At 39.9% G+C, this 22,080-nt stretch overlaps 1 protein-coding gene across 1 annotated transcript in view; it reads left to right on the top strand.

Annotated features, from left to right (window-relative positions):
• Window positions 1-18,664, top strand: part of LOC137471203 (visual pigment-like receptor peropsin) — a 28,722-nt gene extending 10,058 nt beyond the window's left edge. The window contains exons 3-6 of the mRNA XM_068185330.1: window positions 12,555-12,654; window positions 13,953-14,057; window positions 16,970-17,193; window positions 17,859-18,664. Coding sequence (XP_068041431.1) covers window positions 12,555-12,654; window positions 13,953-14,057; window positions 16,970-17,193; window positions 17,859-18,299 — 870 coding nt within the window. The 3' untranslated portion in view covers window positions 18,300-18,664. The remainder of the gene's footprint in view (window positions 1-12,554; window positions 12,655-13,952; window positions 14,058-16,969; window positions 17,194-17,858) is intronic.
• Window positions 18,665-22,080: the final 3,416 nt, after the last annotated feature.

Below are 22,080 nucleotides of genomic sequence, written 5' to 3'. Positions count from 1 at the left end.
TTTTTTTTAAGGAGGAAGTTGAGCTATTGTGCAACATAGATGAAAGAACATTTACAGGTCATGTCCCCTCCATTCAATAAAAAGATTCTGTTTATGCAGAGAGGAAGACTTCCTGTAGGACACTGATTAACCTAGGAGCTGTAGCTTGATCTAAAAAATTATTATTTTATTGTTTAAAATGAATCTCTATAGTCATTTGGCAGAAAATTATTTATCAAAATGAAGCTAATTATTTCCTCAGCAAAATAGCACCCTTTCTCTAATGAGATCACCTACAGTTGCAATCTAAGGTCTTTTGAGCAGAAACTCTGAATTTTTTCATTAATGGAAAACTTTGAAGTCATCAGATAAATAAGCACATACCTGAAAACTGTAAGATTCACACCTGTATTTGGAATTAAACAGATGCATATTTTCCCCTCTTTCAAGGAAGGTTAGAGCTATGAGAAAGGAAAGGTAAAATCTGTATCTTCAGGTTCAGTTCTAGCTTTGTTGCAGATTTCCTGTGTACGACAGGGTAAGCCACTTAGTGTGAAATCCTGACCCAAGGTCAGTGGCATAACTTAATGCTTACAACTCACAAGGCTGAAAGAAGTAATATTGAATGACCTTTCTGCATTCCTACCCCAAGCTCTTTCAGAGCCTGTCTGTACTGTGGCTCCTTGTTTTGGGCGGTAAAAAACAGCACACAGAGGAATTGGCAAGGCATGGCACACTCTGTTTCTGCATCTTGGTTTGCATGGGAACTTCTGTCAGCAGCCTTACTGATTTCTTTCATGATGCTTCTGCCTGGGAATCCCTCCTTGGCTGACTTGGAGCTACTAAATCTTGTTATGATGATCTCGCTTTTTTTTAAGACTTAAAAATATTGGGATAAAGGGGTGCTTGAACTTTGTGAGATGGATGTGTGCTTAATCTTGCTGTACTTGAACTGCCTTTTCAAGGGGAGAAATGTCCATAACATTTTTAGGGTACCCAGATATTTTGTTGGTCAGAGTGTGTTAAGTAATTGGGTTTAGATCTTCTTGTTTTAAACAGTATTCATTGTAAAATTTGGATATCAAGCAAAGTTTTAAAGTATTTGGATCCAAAGACTTTGTGCAGGACACTAATAATACATTGGCTTTTCTCAGCACTTTGATTTGCAAAAAATTAAAGTTTCTGCTCTAGTAGTCCTCTGTAGGCTCTAGAGAGTAACACTAACAATTCCAAATATGAATTTATACTGGTATGAATACTAATTAAAATGAATGGTAATCTGGAAAATCAATTTGTACTTTGAATTAAGTTTGGATTTGTTGTGGCTTGTTGAGTGGTCAAGCTGGTTACGGCTTGTTGAGAGAACATCATGTAGGATTCCTGTTTCCATTGAGATTTTGTTCTGTCTTGGTGAACCTCAAAAATGTGTGTAAACCCTGACACCCATCTTCTTGATTAATAAACTTAACAAAACAGAAGCCAGTGATGAAAAAATATGTTCTGGAAATAGAGTGGCTGGATTCTAGTAAGAATATTGTACAGAAATAGCAGAAAGCTTCTGCGCATTAAAAAAATGTGAAATCTTCCACGTGTGTGTAGGCAGCCAGCACAAAGGTAATTGTGAAAATGCTTAATGTTGAAAAGCAAGAGTGTGTAGATTGCTGTAGTCTGAATTAGTAGTTTTACTAGTAGGGGTCTCACAGGCAGAACATGAGTAATGAGGACCTTTGTGCCACGAAGGTAAAGCCCAGGCTTTCTGTCAGGACTGGCTGAAGTTGGTGTCTCTGGCTCTCTTCATGCACTCAGGCTCCTCTGCAAGTAGCTGGGGTGGCACTTTGCACACATGAGCATGGCTCTTTCCTTAGTATGGCCCATGTGTTTTCCCTTACTTGGTTTGTTTTGCTGAGTCCAGAGGACAGCCTTATTTGGTTTTCTGTCATTGTCTGGTTCACTACGCATTTGCTCCTATTGATCAGCTTCTGCTGTCAGAAACACTTAGGAAAATGTTGTTTTCCCAAGCTAGCCTGTCATTTCTGTTTATGAAGAAATTTCATGAGCTCACCTCACTTAATCCACTTAACTATTTTGTTTTCCTCTGACTTGGGTCTCTTTCTGTGCCCTCAGGTAACATTTTTCAACATTAAGATTCAGCATCCTTGGCTGCTGTTGTTGAAGGGAGTGGGGGAAAGGCAGACAAAGAGTACTTCTCTCAAAACAGCCTGGTCTTTGAAAACTCTCTGTAACAAAATATGTATCTCCAGCTAACAGGACAATCTCACTGCATACCTGCTGAAAGGGACAGAGAGGAGTTCTCCTGTTCTCTCCTCTGTATGGAAAAAACAGCACTTTTCTTTCTCATGCCAAACATTATTTTTTGCATCTGATAGGGCTCTTCTTTCAGGAATGAGGTTACATGGTACATCTGCATCGAAATGCTGCCTCTGCTCAATGCTCTGTACAAATACAGTTTTCCAATGGTGGCTTTTGGAATCTACTTTCACCTTTATACCTCTGCTCTACCACTGTCTTATTCCTGAACTGGACAGAGGAAGGACAGTCAGTCTCTGGCACATCCAATTTTTAGCCTCTCCCAATATGATCAGTAAGTAAACTGGTTCATATGGTAAATTTCAGGTCAGGGAATGTAACCCAGTGACCAAGAGCCATCTGTTCCCCCATTGACCATAATCCTAGTGAATAGCTATCTAAGAATATATTTTTGTCCTTCACATATTTTTTATTTGTATGTTCTACTGAACCAGAAGTTGCAGTGGAACCAGTAAGTAACATTGTGTGAAAATGTTCCTACATGTAGGAAGTAAAGAAATACTCATTCTCAACAGGCAAATATGGTTTCTTCTGAGCTTTATTTATCAAATGACAAAGTTTTTCTTGTATTTTCTAATCATGAGGCAAATACAACAAAAGATGCAGATTTCAGGAGGCCTCTAAATACAGGGAAAGGATTGTAACCTATCTGAACTCCATAGGCACATTGCAGTCATATCTGAAAAAAGAATGGACTGTAGAGTGCCTTAGAATTTTAAATCCTTCATAATTCTGGTACTTCAGTTTAAATTTGTTTCCAGCACTTCACTTTTCTATTTTTTTAATTATTTTTGATAATGCAGTTTGGTTGTTTAAACATTAATTTTTCAAAGACTTAAAGGTTTTACTATGGGGATCAAGAAAACTGACCATTCTTACCATGTGCTCACTCTGTTGGCATAGGCTTCTTTTAAAACACATTTCTTATTTCTGACTATTTCTTACATATAAGATGTGTCTGGGCTGTGCACCCCAGAGCACAGGGTAGATATCTCCAGGTCACAGTACCATCATGGACATACCCCCTGTCCCTGACATGCTGACTGACTCTCTTACCACAGAGTCACCTCACTGTCAGCCTAGGTATTCCCAGTTCATTTGGCCAGCCAGATGGTGCCAGAGCATCCCCAGCAGATCTGTCTCTGCACAGAAACATCCTTTGGAGCAGCCATTTTTTAAAAAAAGTTCCAATTTGAGGTATTAGTGTGCATCAGATTAGTTTATGTGACAGGATCCAGCTCCCACTGACTCTGTCCCTGCAGCCCACCCTCACCATCACAAGGATCAGCCTTCAAGGACCTGCCTTCAACCTCACAGCACTGCTTCATGTTGTGCACAATAATAAAGACTCTGAGGGGAGCAGAAGAGAGAGAAATGACTTTCATCCTGTGGCTGGGTTTACTATAAAGCAGGGAGGAAATCTGGTTTTGAATCCTGCAGTGCTTCCATGCTTCACACAACACTTATTTATTCCTGTCTGGCATACCCTGGACAGGAGCACATGGCAATGTGGCGCTCAGCAATAAGCCCCACACTGCACACAGGTATTGTTCCACTCTGTAAACCCTAATATACTCATGCAGTTTGCCTGACAGCACCAGATCTGTGGAGTATGTGCATCCCAAAAGGGCATGGGGTGGCCAAGAAGTCAAAATTATCTGGAAGAGCCAGACTTAATGTGTATGCATTGGGGAGTAAGTGGCCCACAGATGTCTGGGATTTCTTGCACTTTAGCAGATTTTCCAGATTGTGGTGGCGTAGCTGATCAAGCTGCCATCTGAAATCCCAGATAAATAGGGATGTCTAAGAAAAGCTAAATTAGACATGCAAAATCCCTGTTTTAACAATGCTGCTGTTGGACAAGGAGGGTTCCCTTCCCTCCAATGGATGTCTGACACTAATGTAGGGAGCCTCTTTTAGTCTCTAGCCCCAGTATTTGTTTGCTTTAGCAATTGCTGGGCACCCCCTTATGATGAATAGTCCTGGGTCTGGGCTCCAAAGTGAATCCAGCTCTCCCACACAGTCCATGGGGGTAAAGGGGGAATGGGCCAGCAATGCCTCTGCTTTTTTCGGTGGCACTGATAATTTTTGAAAGGTCTTGTACAGTTAAGGGAAGGAAATGGCTGTGAATACCAAGGAATCACAATCTTTTGTGTTGAGAAGTAAAATATGAAAAATCAAGCAGAGGGTGAGGCATGTCCACCACCTTGTTCTGTTGGCTTCCTTAGGAGCCTCATTTGCTCACCAGCTTTGCCATTTCCAATCTAGGAGCAGAGCTCAGAGCCACAATCCTCCTCTCAACCGGCAAGTGACCAAAGCCTACAAAGCTGAGCACATTGACCCTTGCCCCTTTTTGGAGATTCAGCTTCCAGCCACTCCCTCTTGCTAGCACCTAAAAACTCCAGTATTTTGTGTGTTATTAAATATCTAGATGCCCTCTCATGACATTTCTGAGAAGAAATAATGTCCACCTTTTGTAAAAATTAGAACTGAATATCTGAAACACCAAAAAGAAAATTGCAACAGTAGGAAATGCTGAGAAAAGTATGATGAAAACACATGGCCTCTTTTCAGAAGTTTTGAGGGCAGGGCTTTCAATCTTGAATAAATTCTTTTGTGTTTATTAATAGCATTTGCTTTCTCAGAACATGCATTTATCTCTTTTCCTATACATAGATTGTAAAATATTGCTAAATCTTGTCTGAAGAGGAAAGAGAGGATTAATACTTTCCTCTTTTAGCCAAATCTTCTGTAAATTGTCTGATAAATCAAAAACCCTAAAGGCATTTATGTATTACAAACAGAGTAAATTTGGAGCACATTGATTTCTGTCCATTTAATATGACTCATCAAACCAACCAATTGTTTATGTAGCTGGACTATTGACTCTCTTTACTTGGTTAGTGATTTTATGTGTTTTATAAATACCAAGAAAGTGTTTACAAATGACTTTGTGTGGAGTGGTACTCCCTCACATTTTGGGGAGATGAGAGACCAGTGGTAGCTCCACAGTCCATGTGAAGTCCAGGAATAAAAGCAATGTCAGATGGGAAGGGCCAAAATTAGACCTTGCAAGTTTTCTTTTTACTTCCTTCCCAGTAGAGCTTCTGGGAAATTACTGAGGACAGACAGCCACTACTGCCAAATGTCTGTATGCATTTTTTGTCAGGCTTGTTCCAGCGTAACCCCCCATTCACATTGCTCCATCATCCATTAATTTTTTTCCTTCACTTTTTCTGAAACAAATTTATAGCTCAATTATGAACACTGGAATGTATCCTCATTCTTGTTTCCTTGCCTACCTGAGATTTGGATACTGAAATATAAAGTTGCAGAGGTAGTAGTCTTCCCTATTTCTTTATTTCTGATCTGCCTTCATATAATCTAAAGAGTGTATACATTGCAGTCAAAGAGGTGAAGGCAACTCGTGTAGACATTTGTGAGCTGAATTTTAATGAGAAAAATACTTCATCTGCAGGGAAGGGAGGAAAGACTGCATTTGCACGAGCAGAATCATTAGCAATGTAGAAGATCATTTCAGTGTAACTAATGTGACTTCAGGGAAGTTCTGCCAGTTTTCATTAGTCATGAATTCTCCTTCATTTTCCTCTAAATGAGTATTTCTGCAGTCAATTGCTACTAATTAGGTGAGTTATATATTTGGTAGTGAAAATTTATGAATGCCCAAACTATCTGTTTCCTTGTTTAACAAGTCTGACGTAGCCCCTGCTGTGACACCCAAGCAATGTGTCAAACCACACACCACTGCCTGGATTGGGGATTTGTTGCCTGAGAGTGATGCTACAGAACCAGGAATTTACAAAGCCTATGCTTTGATTTCTGTACTTGCTTTTCCTCCCAGAGGGCTTTAAAATACCCTTTTCTTATTTCTCTGCGTGGAAAATAGTAGCCTTCCACATCAGCCTTCTGTGCTGATGTCTAAGATATTAAATGTTTTCTTTCAAAAAATACCATCCATCACTCCTTCATCATTCAAGATCTTCTCGCCATAGGGCTGAACAAATAATCTGACTCCTCTCTGTGTGCCACATCCTCTCACTGACTTTTAAGCAAAATTTCATCTGAAATTAAAATATCACTCTGATAAAATTTGTAAATACCTTATATAGTTCTATCTCACATGTACTCATCTTCTCTATCACAAAAATTTATTCCATTAAGTGAGTACACTGATAGTACTTAGGAAGTAAATCAGGTCCTGACCTAGATCTTGTGCTGAGTGAATCAATGACAAGATGACTGCTGCTTGCAATGGGCTGTATATGACATGACATCCAGGACTTCCACACCACTGCAGAAAGGGATGACATTGCCTCCGGTGGGTTTCCAGATCGCTCTTTAAGGCCAAGAATAAACTGTATCTTTTTTACTTCCTTCCATGCTCTCCCTGGTCTACTAGGACTCCTTGGAAATTCTTGTGACTCTCCTGTTATTTTGGTACAGGATCCATAGGGGACAAGAGTGTTAACCTAAGAGATCTGCTAGTAGCCATGCAGCTTTTTCAGGTTTTCAGGAAAATAACATGTTCTTGTCTTGGTCACTTAAGGCTGAGCTGGTGCCATCACTAACCTGCCCTGCCTTTTGCCTAGGACCTTCCTGAGCAGAAGAACAAGTTCAATTCTAGGCATTCAGCCAGCAGTCAGAGGTGTCCTTGTATAAACCTGAGGGTGGCTACGTAAGCAGATTCCTTCTTGTTGGGAAGCAGCACAGAGGATTATCCTTTGGAGAATGTGTAGGGTCATTTGTAGTCTCTGTGCTGTCCTGAAAAAATCCATGAACATTGGTACCTCTGATTCCCTTGAGGTGTATAAACCTCAAAAAACATTTAACATGACCTTCTGAAATGGAAAAGAAAATACTTTAAAAAAAAAAAGAAAGTGATTGTAATCTGATGTGCATGGTTTTCAGTTATCTACAGGCCACAAAGCCAAGCCTTGCCTTCTATGGTAATGTAAAGATGAGAGACGTAACTCTTCTTTTATCTGCGTATTTGTTTGTTTGCATTAATGGTGATGCTGACAATGAACGAGTAGACTCTGAATTAACGTCACTACAGTGGAGAGGAGTTTTGGCTCAGGCCCACTGAAATGAATTTTACAGTGTAGCACAGATGTTCCCAAAGGGCAATGCTAGATTTTCCTATCTAGTACTTCTTAATTTCCCTCTACACTAATTCACAGAAAGACAATGGCAATTCAGCATTTAACCTGAAGATGGGAATCTTTCCATTGTGTCTGGATCATCTGGTGGTATGAGCTACATGCTCCCAGTTTATTCTTCACAGGGGGATGTGAGAGGCATAAACCTGCCATGATTTCATGGTATCTAGCCAGAGCTGAAAAGCAGGTGTGCTCCCAAGCATTTGGAGATGGACTACTTGAAGTAAGATTATTAACTGATGAGGCTGTGTAAGGAAACTCTGCAAGCAATTTCTATCTGTTGATTAAATGCCGTGCCCTAAAGGGCATCCCTGCCAGTGGTAGGGTTGTTGCATTCATAGATGTGCTCCTTGATAGGGACAGGTACAACTAGGATTAAAAATTGTGGCCTGAGAGGCTACAACTACAGTAGCTAAAGGTCAGCCCAAAGTAAGTATACCTTGAACCTTAATTGATTAACCTGGTAGATGAAACTGGGTTCCTCAGGTTTACTAAAGCCAAAACTTGACCTGCATATATTAATAGTGGCATTGAACATACATTTACTATATAGTATAATTAGTATAATTACATATCTGGACACATAATAGTGTAGACTAAATACTGCATTCATAGTTTTCTATCTTTAGACTATATGCCAGCCACAGAAAGATTTAATCACTTTGTGAGTGCAAAATACTGAGTGTCTGATGCTCTCAGTTAATGGCTTAAATTCTCTAATCCTGTAGCATATCAATTCTCATTGTTTACTTATACATAGAGGGGCATTTTTGTCAGAACCCTCTAATGGCTTGGGTTGATGCCATCACCTCTAAGCATAGCTACCCCTGAAGCCTATTGAGACATTTTAAAAGGCAGGATACAAACATATCAGAACAATGTCTCATGAGTAAAAGGTGGTGTGGGAACTGTAGTGAACGGTAAGACTCTTTCATCCTCCTGTATTGTAGAAAATCTCAAAGAAAATATCTGAGTCCCTTAGGAACACTATGCATTGTGGATTTTAAGTAGTCTTTTGTGAAGACTAATTTTGATAATTGAACTCAGTAGTCTTTCTAGAACCTCTGATACTAAAGAGTTACTGTAGTCCAGTTGACACATCATAGTATATTTAAGAGATGGGATCATTACATTATCATCAGACTCAAGGGGAATATTTTTGCATTTACTTCAAACTTAAAGAAATTGTTAAATTTAAAATTAAGTTTTTAATTTAAAAAAATCCATTCCAAGGTATCTACAATTGCTTTTACAGATGTGTTCCTTGAAGATTGATTTAAATGCTTTTTCATTTGTTAATGTTGAATGAGGTTGATTGTCATTATCTAATTTCATTATGATCTCAGAATAATCTGATCTGTATTTTAAAAGAATAGTAATTCTGAGAGAGCTTATTGTGGCAACTTGAAGTATATGCTGTGGGCAAATAATCCCTCTTTGAAGTTTATGCTTTTCTTTATATATTCATTATCTCGTTTTCAATAGAAGAAAAATACAGGATGCCATGGTTCTGAAGGGAAACAAATGGACTTTGGGAAATTGCAACAGATTTACCAGTTGGCCAGAGGAGGGAGTGAGGCAGCCTTTGTGGCTGGTGAGATCAATGTTTTGGCCCAAAGTGAAAAGTAATAGCTATTTTGGCAATCTGCTTTTGTGCAATTAAACCTCCATTAATCCAATATTATGAACAATAGGTTATATTTTACTCTGCTTTAAATGAAGACAACCCTTATGAATCAGTAGGGATTCATAAGTATTAAAGGTAGTAAAAGTGAGGCACACCCAAGCTCACAGGTAAAATTTTCATAGTGCACTGGGGATTCCTAACTCTCTCTGTGTTGAAGCAAATTAATTTGCATGCAGTAGGAGCTCTATGTATTGTGGGTTGTAAATAGTGGTCCAAGAGCATTAGTGAGATTTAAAGTCAGGCACAAGTACAAAGCAGAAAAAAACCACAATTTTTTCTTCAGTTGTGTCTTAGCTTCCACACAGCATAAAGATAATGAGCACCTTCCATGCATATGTATATAGCCAAGGGAGTAATGCTGGTAGAGCACTGAGAGAAAGCTTTTAAAATTGCTAATCTACTTCTGCTTCTTAATGGGTAAAAAGGAAAGCTGGTGTATTAAAATTACCATGCAATCAACTTTGTGTTTATGTCAGAATTCATTATTGCCTGTTAACACTGCTGCTATTTGATCATAATTAATAATAGGAAGGGGAAAATTGCATTAAACAAAAATGGAAGTATTATGACTATGGAAGGAAGGAGCTGGCTGGGGGGTAGAATAAAGGAAAACCAGAATTGTGTAAGGGGAAGAGCATCAATCTTCCAAAGTAATTAAATGTTATTTACTATTCTAATATTTCCTGGGCTGTCATTCCATATATCTTTAAAGATGCAGAAAACTGAAATTATTACATACTTTTGTAACATGCAGATATTAATCTCTGTCTATAGAAATTGGGACAATGTTAAAGCAGTTTTTCTGTTGTTACCTACTTGGGTGCCTAGCAGTTGCCTTGTTACCTACAGTCAGTGCTGTGTGTTCAAGAGCAAAAAAAGTAGCAGAGATCTTTCTTCCAAATCCAGTAGGTGTAAGCTTGAAGTAAATTGGCTATATCTAGAGGAAAATCCCTTGTTTTCTTCAGAGGACATATGTCTAAGTGACAATGATATAAAAGTGTTGCAGCATTGACAAACTTGTGGGGAAATGGTTTATGTATAGTAGGGCTCAAAAGCCACTAGTTGCCAGTAAAAGTTTGGGACAAGAGTGGTCTGAGCATCATGCTTCCAAAGCAGCCTTTTGGATGGTCTCTCGTGGTTAAATGTTCCAGATGCTGTGGCTCCTGTATGGGCTGTTCTGCAGTTTGGAAGTCACCATTTACCTCCTTTATTCATTTCATCCAAGCTCTTGTCATCCCCAGAGCTCCCTCTGCTTCATAATGTTTCCCACTGTCACTGTTCCCAAGCCACCGAGCCTGCAGCCAGCACGGGGGCAGTGACAGCTGCCCTGGGACGCTGCTGCCACTTAGCCACTTACAGACTATTTGGCCCTGGTAATGTCTGTGGTGGTAGCCCCCACACCTGCAGAAGATCTGATGAAATGCTGGTATGAAATAGTATTGCAAACAAGATGTGGTACTGACCACATGTGGTATCTTTTTTTTAGCAAGGCACCACTCCAAAGAAAATATTTCCAAAGAAAACGTTTCCAAAGAAAACATTTTCTTTCTTATGGTGACAGCTTCATCTTAAAGGCCAAGAGTGTATTTTTAGACCCACCTTCCTCCCTTGTAGGTGTCCTCAAAGGCTGTTTGAACCAATCACTTGATATAATTGTCTCTCTTTGGTCTGACATCAGGGAAGAATGGTAGGAGGAAAATAGTCACATCTACCAGTGAGAAAACCAACAGATTTATTTCAGAAAAACTCCCCTGCTTTTAATATTGGTCTATGATACACAGTGGGAAGCCTGTTCTGCTCTTTTAGTATTCAATCTCATAGCTCTTTAGGCTTAATTTCAAAGTGTTTATTTGCATCCTTGTTGAAATACTGCTTCCTTTCTAATCTAATAACTAATGTAATTCCTTAAGATTGTGGTCATTATGTTTTCCGCATCTATGAAGCATTGTTAGAGCAGATGGAGAGGTGGCAGCTGTTTGCACCAGTAAGGCTAATGAAATGCAGAGCACATTTACATATCCAGGTATTTCAGCAACATCCACAGCAAACAGCAGGCCAAATTCAGCCAAGTGCAGCCTCTGGCAAGTAGCTGAGACATCCAGGAAAGTCTGTTTTAAACATGGTTGCATTCATACACCAAGCATGAGCTGACTGTAAACAGCACAGGTGAGTGTAGATTGTTGTAGTAGCAAGCCTTGCATGTGTTTAAAATGTGGTGGGTCTGTAAAAGTTTAAGAAGTATTTAGAGACAATATGAGGACACTGGCAGTAAGAAAAAGCACCAGTGAAAGAAGTGATGAAGCTGTCCTTTTTCTAACCCTTCACCCAGTTTAATTTATACAATCTGCCAGGGTCTTAGATTTAAGCCTGGATTAAAGCCCCAGATTCAGTGCTGGGATAAATTGAATTCCACAGCAGTTGTGCCCATTCATACAAAGACAGAGTTTGTACCTATAGAATAATGATGTGCCTTTCCACCAAAAATTTCCATATTTTAATGTCAAGTTACCGTCCAGAGACGCTTAATATTCTTGCTTCACTAGGTGTAAAAGTGGCACCTCCAAGAGCTCCTCTGCTCTGAACAGTTGAACATATTGTTTCAAGATTCCAAAAATATAAGGGATTGGCTGTCAGCGTTTTGCCTGGGTCATTTCCCAGCCATAGAATGCTCCCCAGGAGATGGCTGCATCCATGTCCGCTACGGCCGACAGAACTTCCTGGGTATACCTGGTCGTGAAACTCACAGGGTTGTGGCCATCCCGGGATGTGGCTGAGGCACTGATGTCAGCAGGAGCCACAGAGCTGCACAGCTCTGCCTGCGTCACAGCGAGGGGCTGAGGATCAGGGCTTCAGAAATAGCAGGCAACCAGCAACACCAGGCATTGAGACTCAATCTGCTGGATCTATTTAGGTTTTGAGGTATTAAAAAAAAATATATATTTTCTCACTCAACCCAGCCCTTCACCTCCTACATTCTTCCTTCTTTGGCCTAAATTTCTTAGGATCAGTTTGCACATTTGTACTGTATAAGCAGGGCAGCTGCATCCAGGGCATTTTTGCCTGTTCAGGGCTTTTCTTCTCTCCAGTTCAAAGTTTTTCTCCTTCATTTAGCAAGTCATTTAAGGGAAGCATAGATGTAAGATGTGCTTGCTTGCTTATTGTATGTACATGACAGAGCACTTATATAATTTTTGAACATTTACTTGCTCACTGATCCTATAGAAGATAACTGCACCTGACATTCTGCATTTCCCTGCTAGTTGGGTTTCTGGAAAAACTTTCGAGTTCATTAACATGAAAATGACAGGAGAAATTCCTGTGATCTTTTCCCCCTCAACTCTCTGCAGTAACAGAACATCGTGTACTGCTTTGTTTTTCAGGTTGATGGCTTCCTGACACTCCTCTTTGGACTGGCTAGCATTAATACCCTTACAGTGATCAGTGTGACACGCTATATCAAAGGCTGCCACCCTGAGAGAGGTAAGTCCAGTTCTGCCTTCACTGAACCTGGTGCAAATCTGTATTTCTCTCAGTCACTATTATCAGTCAGGCAGGCTATATTAAATATTAATTAAACACATTGAAAACCAGGACATAATACAGTCATTTACATTACAAACATATTTTCATAGAATCCTTCAGGGTTAACTCCAGTAAGAGCCAAATTTTTATAGCTGCACTTGGGTCACCATGGGTAAATTCATCCTTGTGCCAAAGGTACCACAGGTACTGCTGACCCTCTGTATTCCTCAAAATATGACTCAAATTGCTCCTAAGTTATACATCCTTGTCTGGATCTCACTGAAAAATATTTGATCTTCTATGAGATGATGTTTGAGAGGTTTCTGGTCAGGGATCAGATCAATTTTCATGCCTTTGCGGCAATTGGCTTGCACCATCTTTCAGGCAGGAACCTACCAATGTCTGCAGGAAAAGCATGTGTGAGTACATAGGATGCATCAGATGAGTTTTTCTCTTGATTTGTACAAGGAGTACTTGCTGAGATAAGAACTTCTTCAGGGAGGTCATTTTTTCCACAGAAAGTTCTTCTGCAGTTTGGTGCAATGATAGACTTGTTGAAGTTAACTTTCAGCACAAACTGCTGCTGGAGTTGATATAGAGTTTTGCTGTGATGTAATCCTACATCTTCTATTCATTGCCTGTTAAGAAGTCATATTTAAAACCCGCATTTCTCTTTTGTGAAGCTCTACCACATATCCATCTGATGGTGTGCATAATTTATGTTTGAATCTCAAGTAAATTTGAGCAAGTACCCAACATTACAGAAGTGTTGAGGAACAGAAATTGGGAGATTCATAAATATTTCCCACATAAATGAAGAAATAACCACAGTGTATGGCAACAGCAGGAGAGATTGAATCTTTTGCATCAAATGACTAATACAGACTGGGCTATATTCTCCTTTTTAACAGGGAAAAAACTTGATGGGAGTAAGAAAATCACCTGAATTTAGATTTATCTTGTTAATTTCTATGTAAAATACAACTGTATCCTGCATTTTACAAAATTACAAAGCATGAGTCTAACACAGAATTTGCTAATTCCAGAGCTCTCAACAAACTCATTGTCTCCTGCTTAAAAACCATTCATTTCCACTCTTCAGTAAGAACACGAGCCTGACAGATGCTTTCAAAATCAAACTTTTCTTAATAATACGCATTTTTCTACCTTATTTTTTTTTATAGCAGTCCATTTGGATTTCAGAGATATGTTTGCCTTTCCAAGTACTATTTTCTGACCTAAGCATGCCATTGCAGGTCACTGCATCAGCAACAGCAGCATGTCGGTGGCTCTGGTTCTCATATGGGTGGCTGCTTTCTTCTGGTCTGCAGCTCCATTGCTTGGCTGGGGCAGTTATACAGGTAACAGGTTGTACTCAGTTGCACTTACTTGCACCTCTCCACTTAACAAAGATAAACTTACCTTTATTTCTTGCTGTTTGTGATAAACCAGACTGATTATCAGTGGAACTGAGGAAATTATTCATTGTGCGTGATGTAGGCGCAGAGTGTTGCCTGCTTTGGTATCAGCTATAAAGAGATTTTTTTTAAGATATCAGAGGAAAGTCTTGGACCAAGTGCATCTTGCCTATGGAAAAAGAGAGGCCAGAAATACTTGGCATGGTTAAGCAGTGAGATAAAGAAAACTATCAAAAGACATCCTTCAAAAACTGTCAAGTTTAGGAAACTAGCAAAGAACGCAAGTTCCAGCAAGTTAAACTTGAAACTATAATAAGATAAGCCAGAAAGATTTGGCAAAACAACTTGTTGAAAATATATAAACTTACATAGCAAAGGAACTCAAAGGTATTGGAAAGTTTGTCAGTCCAAGAAAGAATTAGGGTGCAAGATAAGGCCATATCAAAAAAGGAGGGTGAGGGGAAAAAAGGAAAAAAAATGTGTCGTGAACACTGCAGAAATTCAGTGGCTAAGGCATGTGACAGACCAGAAATGGATGGAGAAATTGCCTCAATTTAAACCTGTAAGAATTCGACAAACCAAATATCTAGGAACAAATGGTAATGACACAGAAGTCCCAAGAACTGAAATCATGTGACTGACATTGTCCAGCCATTTCCTGTCTGGATTCTGTAGGCCTCTGCATTCTTTGAGAAGTCATGAAATCTATGGAGACTTACTGAAGCAGCTATGTGCATATATTCTCTTATTTACTATGTATGGAAGCTTGGATATATCTCTGGACCCTTGAAGTATGGGTGTGAGAAAAGCAGCTGTTCCTATGGTTGGTTAAATATTCTATCCTTCACAAACCAAAACACTCCCAAGATATTAGCCTCAATGGACCTTTGGTTTGAGACAAATTAAACTGTTTATTAGACTGTCTGAATTTTATGTCATATTTTTGCACTCTGGACTGTCATAAACTTGGTTGTTTTGGACTGTGTATCTTTTGTGTATTTTCTGTGTATTTCCTGTCTATCTTCTGGTGATCTGTGTTCTTTTTACATTAATCTACCAGCTCTTCATTCATGGGGGGACTTCTGTTGTCTGGTTTTGGCCGTAAAATGGAGTCCGGAACTTTTTGGGCAACGCTACTTTGTCAGGACGTTCAGGTGCCTCCATGGACCCTGTTTGAATTCAATTCCTTGACAGTGGTTTTCAAGACTTCTTCTAGGAGTACTTTCTCCTGCTGAGACTCGCAGCAATTTTGGGTTCCTGGGCTGTCTCTAAACACACCTCCAGTGAGGGCACCCACAGAGATGTGGAAGTCCAGCAGCAGGCACCAGCAGAGCACAGCACATTACAGCTGGCTGCCTCGGGCCTTTCACTAAACACAGTATCTTCAGGGGCCTCCAGGACCCCACCAGTTTTTGGGAAAGTCACTTGTTTTTGTTCCTGTGGAGGGGAAAAACATAGCTCTGAATTCTGACTTGTGGAAAATCTGCTGGATTTTCTTTTCCTTTCATCTGGAGGCTGGTTTCATTTTTCAGGCAAAAGTTTTCAAAAGCAGAAACCCAGAATTAAGCCAGATTTTATGGTTATATTTTTGAATCTTGAAGTCTACTGACGAAAAAGGCAAAGGAGAGAAAAATCTATTTCTATTACAGAACACATTCAGATAGCAACATCTAGAGCTTTTGGTGATAAAAATACTGATCCCTTTTTGATGAGAATCACAAAGGAGATTTTAAGTTTTTGCTCATTTAGTTCCTTCTGTTTAAATCTCCTATCACCTGTGGGGAATTAAGGGAATTTCTTTTCTTCAAAATTACCACTGGATGTTAGGGAGAGATCTGTTGCTAAATCATGTAGTCTTCACCTGTATTGTATCTCCAGGACCTGTTAATACTTGATTTTCCTAATTTTGATTCATGCTTTATTTATTTGTAATTCAATTTGTTGACATAGCTGTCAGAAAAAAAAAAACTGCAGTTTTTTCTACTTAAAAAGAAAAATACACAATTCGCAATCTACAGAAAATCCTCTAAGGTTATAGAATTCAAGTTTTCTATCAGGACATCTTTGCAAACACATTAGGTGACCTAAAGAAGTCAACTGTTATTCATAAAAGTGTTCAAGCCAGAGACTACACATTATTCTCACTGCCTTTTCCTTAAGCCCCTGATCAGCTAGTGTCTCACTAGTGGTAGACCCTGCAATCTACCTGACTTCATTTCTAAATGTCTGCATCTCTATGTTGCAGGACTGTGTGTTTCCCATTTATCTAAAGGTCTCATATCTTTCTAAGTATTTATATGTTTTATCTTCTCATAATCTTTATCATTAACTATATCAATTTAGTCTCATGGCTCTCACTGCAGTAGATGTTCCATTACCTCAAGAAGCATCAGTATTTTTATTTCCTGCTTAGTTATTTATGTAAGTAATGACTTTTTACATTTGTCATATTTTCTATGGAATTCCTTGTTATGCTGTTACAGCACTCATCTTAGGAAGTTAGTATATTATGACAAATAAGAGTACTTATCACTCAATGATGTAAAACTTTTCTTTTTTTTTTTTTTAATAAAGTGCCACAGTTTCCTATCCTGAAACAACAGTTTGTGCATTATGGATTTATACTAGCAGTACAAACTCAACAGAATGTTAATACACATTAAAATTTGTTAAAGTCTAAATGGTCTTGAAAAATTGTTTATGTAGGAAACAATGTCATGTCTCATTAAACCAGAAAGATCAATTCATTCTGTAGTGCTTAACAGAACAAAAATACAGAATTTTAACTAATAAATTAATTGCTCAAAACAGATCTATATTCTAAAAATGCTAACCAACTTATTCTTGCTTTCCAGATCGCATGTATGGCACATGTGAGATAGACTGGGCAAAAGCCAACTTCTCGACAATCTACAAGTCCTACATCGTCTCCATTTTCATCTGCTGTTTTTTCCTACCTGTCACAGTCATGGTCTTCTCATATGTGTCAATCATCAACACTGTCAAACTAAGCCATGCATTGACAGGACTGGGTGATCCCACAGACAGACAGAGGAGAATAGAGCGGGATGTCACCAGGGTGAGTTTGGGTTTCATGTCGTGTGGGATTCATCTCAATTAAATCTTTCTTTCCAAAAATTGTTCTCAACTACAACAAAAGAGAACAAAACCAATCAATTGCATTTCATTTTTTTATTTATAACTCTAGTGACAAAGTCTGAAGTCATCGAAAAATATGAGGTTTGTTTAAAATTTCTACTTCATCAATTGGTTAATATTGGTGCTACATCACATTCAAAAAATAATCTAAATATAATTGGAGTGGTTTATACAGCACAAACCCCAACAATTTGGTTTGGCATATGCTCTTTTCTTTCAGAAGTTACAGTACTTCTGAGCATAATCAGAAGTTAGAGTGGAGCTTTCAGTTTACTCACTGTTTAGTTAAGTCAACCTGAAACACTCTGTATTCATATAAACATATGGGAATGAAGCTATTTTCATTCTGATAGATGAGGCATTTCTCAACCACACCACCATGCCAAAATTCAACATATAGCTCCTAGGTCTTTCTGGCTGCATCAAAGCAAAACATTTGCTTGCCCATATTCTCCTATAAGCCATACCCTCAGGGCAATCCAGATCTTTCCCTTCCAGCCAAGTGTTCAAGTTATTATTCTCAGTGTTTTGCTTCCCTGATGTAGTCTTCCAAAACAGATTTATTATTCTTCTTCTGTCTTTTAGGTTTCTATTGTCATTTGCACAGCCTTCATTATTGCATGGTCACCATATGCTGTCATCTCTATATGGTCTGCCTATGGTCACCCTGTGCCCAACCTTACAAGCATCCTTGCCAGTTTGTTTGCTAAGTCTGCCAGCTTCTACAATCCCATTATCTACTTTGGAATGAGCTCCAAATTTCGAAGGGACATTTTCATCTTGTTCCATTGTGCCAAGGAAGCCAAGGACCCTGTGAAGCTCAAACGTTTCAAAAACCTGAAACCAAAGCAGCCACAGCCTTCTCAGAAAGAAGAGAAGTATGCACCAGAAATGCACCCTGCACCAAGCCCTGATTCTGGGGTGGGAAGCCCAACCAACACCCCACCTCCAGCAAACAGGGAAGTGTATTTTGGTATTCTTGATACACCATCTAATAACCCCAATATTGAATGTGATAGATTGTAAGTTTTATGGCTGGCTGCTTAACACACACACACTTTGTGTTCAGGAAGACCCTCTACAGAGCAGTGCTTGATAATTTACTAAATCCCATTCCATCTGTTTCTTGCTGTAGTACTGATGATTTTACATCTCAAGCAAATCAGATGGTAAAGTGATATTTTCTTCTATGTAGATACAAAATTCTCCAAAGAACATTAAAATGTGGGCAGCACACCCAGTACCAGAAGCACTTGATTTTCACATGCATGCAGGAAAAGAAAGACTGACTTCAGGAGAGCAGGCATTAGCTACCAAAATTAACTAATATTTTCCTATCCAAATTTTATCAGTTCTGGACTACATTTCCAAATATGTCTTTTGCTCTTTAACAGTCACAGCCATAGATGATTGTTTTAACTCTGTGGTACTTCATAGCCATGGCTGTAGAAGAAGACTGGCCCTGCTGAGATTGCTGTGGAGTTGCTACAGCTCCAAAGGCTGCAAGGTGGCAGAAAAAGCCCTACTCCCCCTGCAGGGTACCCAGGTGTGTCCACCATAGGGCTCCCAGGCCCCACAGGCACCTCCTGGGTGTGTCTCTGATCATATGATCAGAGAATACTTTGTGTTGGAGGGGACCTTAAATATCATTTCATTCCAGCCCTGCACCATGGGCAGGGACGCCTTCCACTAGACCAGGTTGCTCAGAGCCCCATCCAGCCTGATCTGGAATGCTTCCATGGATGGTGCACCCACAGCTTCCCTGGGCAACCTGCTGCAGTGTTTCACCACCCTTACAGTGAAGAATTTCTTCCTAATATCTAATCTAAACCTACTGTCTTTCAGTTGAAAGTCTTTCCTCCTTGTCCTATCCCTTGTAAAAAGTCTCTCTCCATCTTTCTTGTAGGCTCCCATTTCGTTCTGGAAGGCTGCTATAAGGTTTCCCCAAAGCCTCCTCCAGACTAAAAAGCCCCAGCTCTCAGCCTGTCTTCATAGATCGCCACCATGGGCCATCCTCTGGTGGCCTGTGCCTGACTCCGTGTGTGTCTATGCAAGGACTAGGAGTTGTAATATATTGACAATACTAGTCTGGTATTTTCTAGTCACTGTAGTCTGAGCAGTGGCTTCATATTTTCCTCATTGGTTTGCAGAATTATTTCCACCCCCACTGACCTTCCTGGTGAGCAGGGCCTGGCTGTGGCATTCTGATTCAGGAAAGCTAATTTGATTTTAGTGATTGGTCTCCAAACTGATTGCTTTTCTACCTTCCTCTGAAGGTGGAGCAAGAGATGTACAGAAAATGAAACCAAAACTGACTTAGGGTTTAAGAGTACTGATGAGGTATGGCATCAGAGCTATTTACAAAATATAATCCAACACTTCACTTTTGCTTCTAAAGAAAGTGTTGTTACCTGCCTAAGGGTAAAAAGTGACCTTTTTTTAAACCCAACTAAGTAGGAATTAAGGATAGTGATTTAAATGATTTAGTAGACCTAAATCAGTTGCCAGACTACCAGATGTTACAATATCCAGTTATATCACCAAGTTTATTTTACAGAATCAAAATGAGGAGGTATGTTTTCATAATTCCCTATCTTGTAAATTAACTGTATACTCAAAGACTTCTTTTAAAAATGTCTCTGTGTTAGCCATGGAAATTGTGGGTTCATTTAGTGCCATTTGCAACTTAAACGGGGAAAAATAAAAAAGAAAAAAACCAGCAACACTCTTTGCTAACCTCTGCTATTTACAAACTTTTGAAACCTTGCTGTCTGGGTGTCCTGAAATGTAGCTGTTTTGCAAAAATATGCTCTTCCAGATGTGTTTCTTGGGAAAGTTGCTGAGAGAGCCCACCTCCATTCCCCCATTACTCTATTTGTTTTGAGAAAATCACCTGTGTTTTGAAGTTAATAACAAATAAACAATATAAGCAACACTGGGGAACTGTGCTTTCTTTCATGGTCACAGATCTGAACTACAGGAGTTATTTATTTTTGTGGAAAAATTTGAGATATGGATGCTATTTCATTACCATAAATAATTAAAAGCAAATAAGTAAATAGTTTGCTTCCAGATAGAAATGTGTGCTGTAGCTGCACAAATAGATGAAGTTGTTTAGTGTGAAATCCTGTAGCAGCTGGATAAAGCAGGCTGGGCTGACCAAAGCTAGCACACTGTTTTGAAAGTTTCTAAGTGTAGCACAAAATCCACCTTAGTAACCATGATGGACTGAGACTTCTCACTGCTGAAAGTGCTTGGGTTTTGCTCCACAGAGAGGCAGCAGTGCCTGCAGCCCTGTTGCATTCCCAGAGACACCCGCAGCCACAGGTGTGCCAGACACCTGCCCAGAGGCAGTCCGTGGCTATAGGTGCCAGTCTGGCTTGTAATCTGTGTTTCTGCTAATTTACAGAGACCTAGAGAAAATTGTGCAAATGCTGTTGATCTGTAGGATTCAGACTCGGACACAGAAAGTTGTGGAACAGGCAAGGAGGAAGGCAGAGCACGAGACCATTTCCACAATTGTCCCCAAAGTCCAGCTGAACTCTCTAATAGTTCATATACCATTGTGCACATATGGTGAGGTTAGACTGGGGGAAGAGGAGGGAATACAAAAAAAGCCAGAATAGGAGCAGAGCAGAGGAAATATATAAAAGAGTGGAAACCAGATCAGCAGGGGAGCAAGAGGCCAGGAGTCAAAGGATGTGTACCCGCTGATAGACAACTAGAAACAAAAAACACAGAAAAAGCCTTTACTGGACCGCCCAAGACCTCTCTCCTGCAAGGCCAAGAGCTCCAGTCCTTTGTGGATACATGGTGATACCACAGGATTGCACAGCTGTAGAGCAGAGCAGCTGGTTTCACAGCTTTCACATGGTGTCTTTGCAGACACCAGCCTGTGCTCCAGGTCCAGCAACAAACAGCAGGAGCACACTTGTCACTAAAGTTACACAGGTAAAAAAGCTTCCAGCCCTTAGGCATTAGTGCCTTGTAGCTGCACCCACAACACCAGCAAGTGGCTAAAGGCAGAAAAAAGGTCCAGAATCCATTACTGGAGTGCATGTAAGAGAGTGCACATCAGCATTTTAAGTGTGGGAATCAACACAAATCCATTTGTAAAACACTTTTCCTGTGTCCTGTATTTACTCCCTTTGTCTCTGGTCCCTCATGTGCCCAAACAAGGCTGGCCCCTGCTGCTGTATCCACAGCCTGCTGAGTCAATGCTGCCACTCAGAAAGGAGCAAAGAGCTTGGTGACATGAGACAGGCAGCAAGGAGTAAGAATGCTGGAAAGGGTGTGGGGTTTCATGATTTTTGCTTAGCAAGAATGAAGTACAAACAACACAGAGTCCCAGAGTCAAATCACTTCTCCCCATAACCCTGCTGCTCCTCAGAGACTTGCATTTTCTTTTACAACTGGTGATATTTAGCAGCAGAGATGTGAGAAGGCTGTTCTGACTGGTACTCTGGTGGCAGGGAGGCTTCTCTGGAAAATTGCAGGTTTGAATGCTCTCCATCTGAGATGGTCTTACTCAGATGGGAGTAAGACCTCCTCAAAAGGGAGGTCCTATTTCAATGTGGTTTGTATTGAATGGCTTAGTGCCAGCCTGCACAAATGAGATCTCATGTCTATTGCTACTATCCAAATGGTCTCTTGTCATGAGGTAGGAGAACAATATTTAGATCTCTCTCCCTTTGGCATAGAAATTCTGGCCTGTCGGCTCCTTCTGTCTCTCTTGATCAGCCCTGGATTCTGCTGTGAGATTTTGTAACTGTTGGGGTTGTTTTCATGTATGTCACACAAAAACAAT

The sequence above is a fragment of the Anomalospiza imberbis genome, chromosome 3 (genome assembly GCF_031753505.1).
Source record: "Anomalospiza imberbis isolate Cuckoo-Finch-1a 21T00152 chromosome 3, ASM3175350v1, whole genome shotgun sequence".
NCBI lineage: Eukaryota > Metazoa > Chordata > Aves > Passeriformes > Viduidae > Anomalospiza > Anomalospiza imberbis.
Note: the sequence above shows the minus strand (reverse complement) of the source record. Positions and strands in the feature narration are given on the sequence as shown.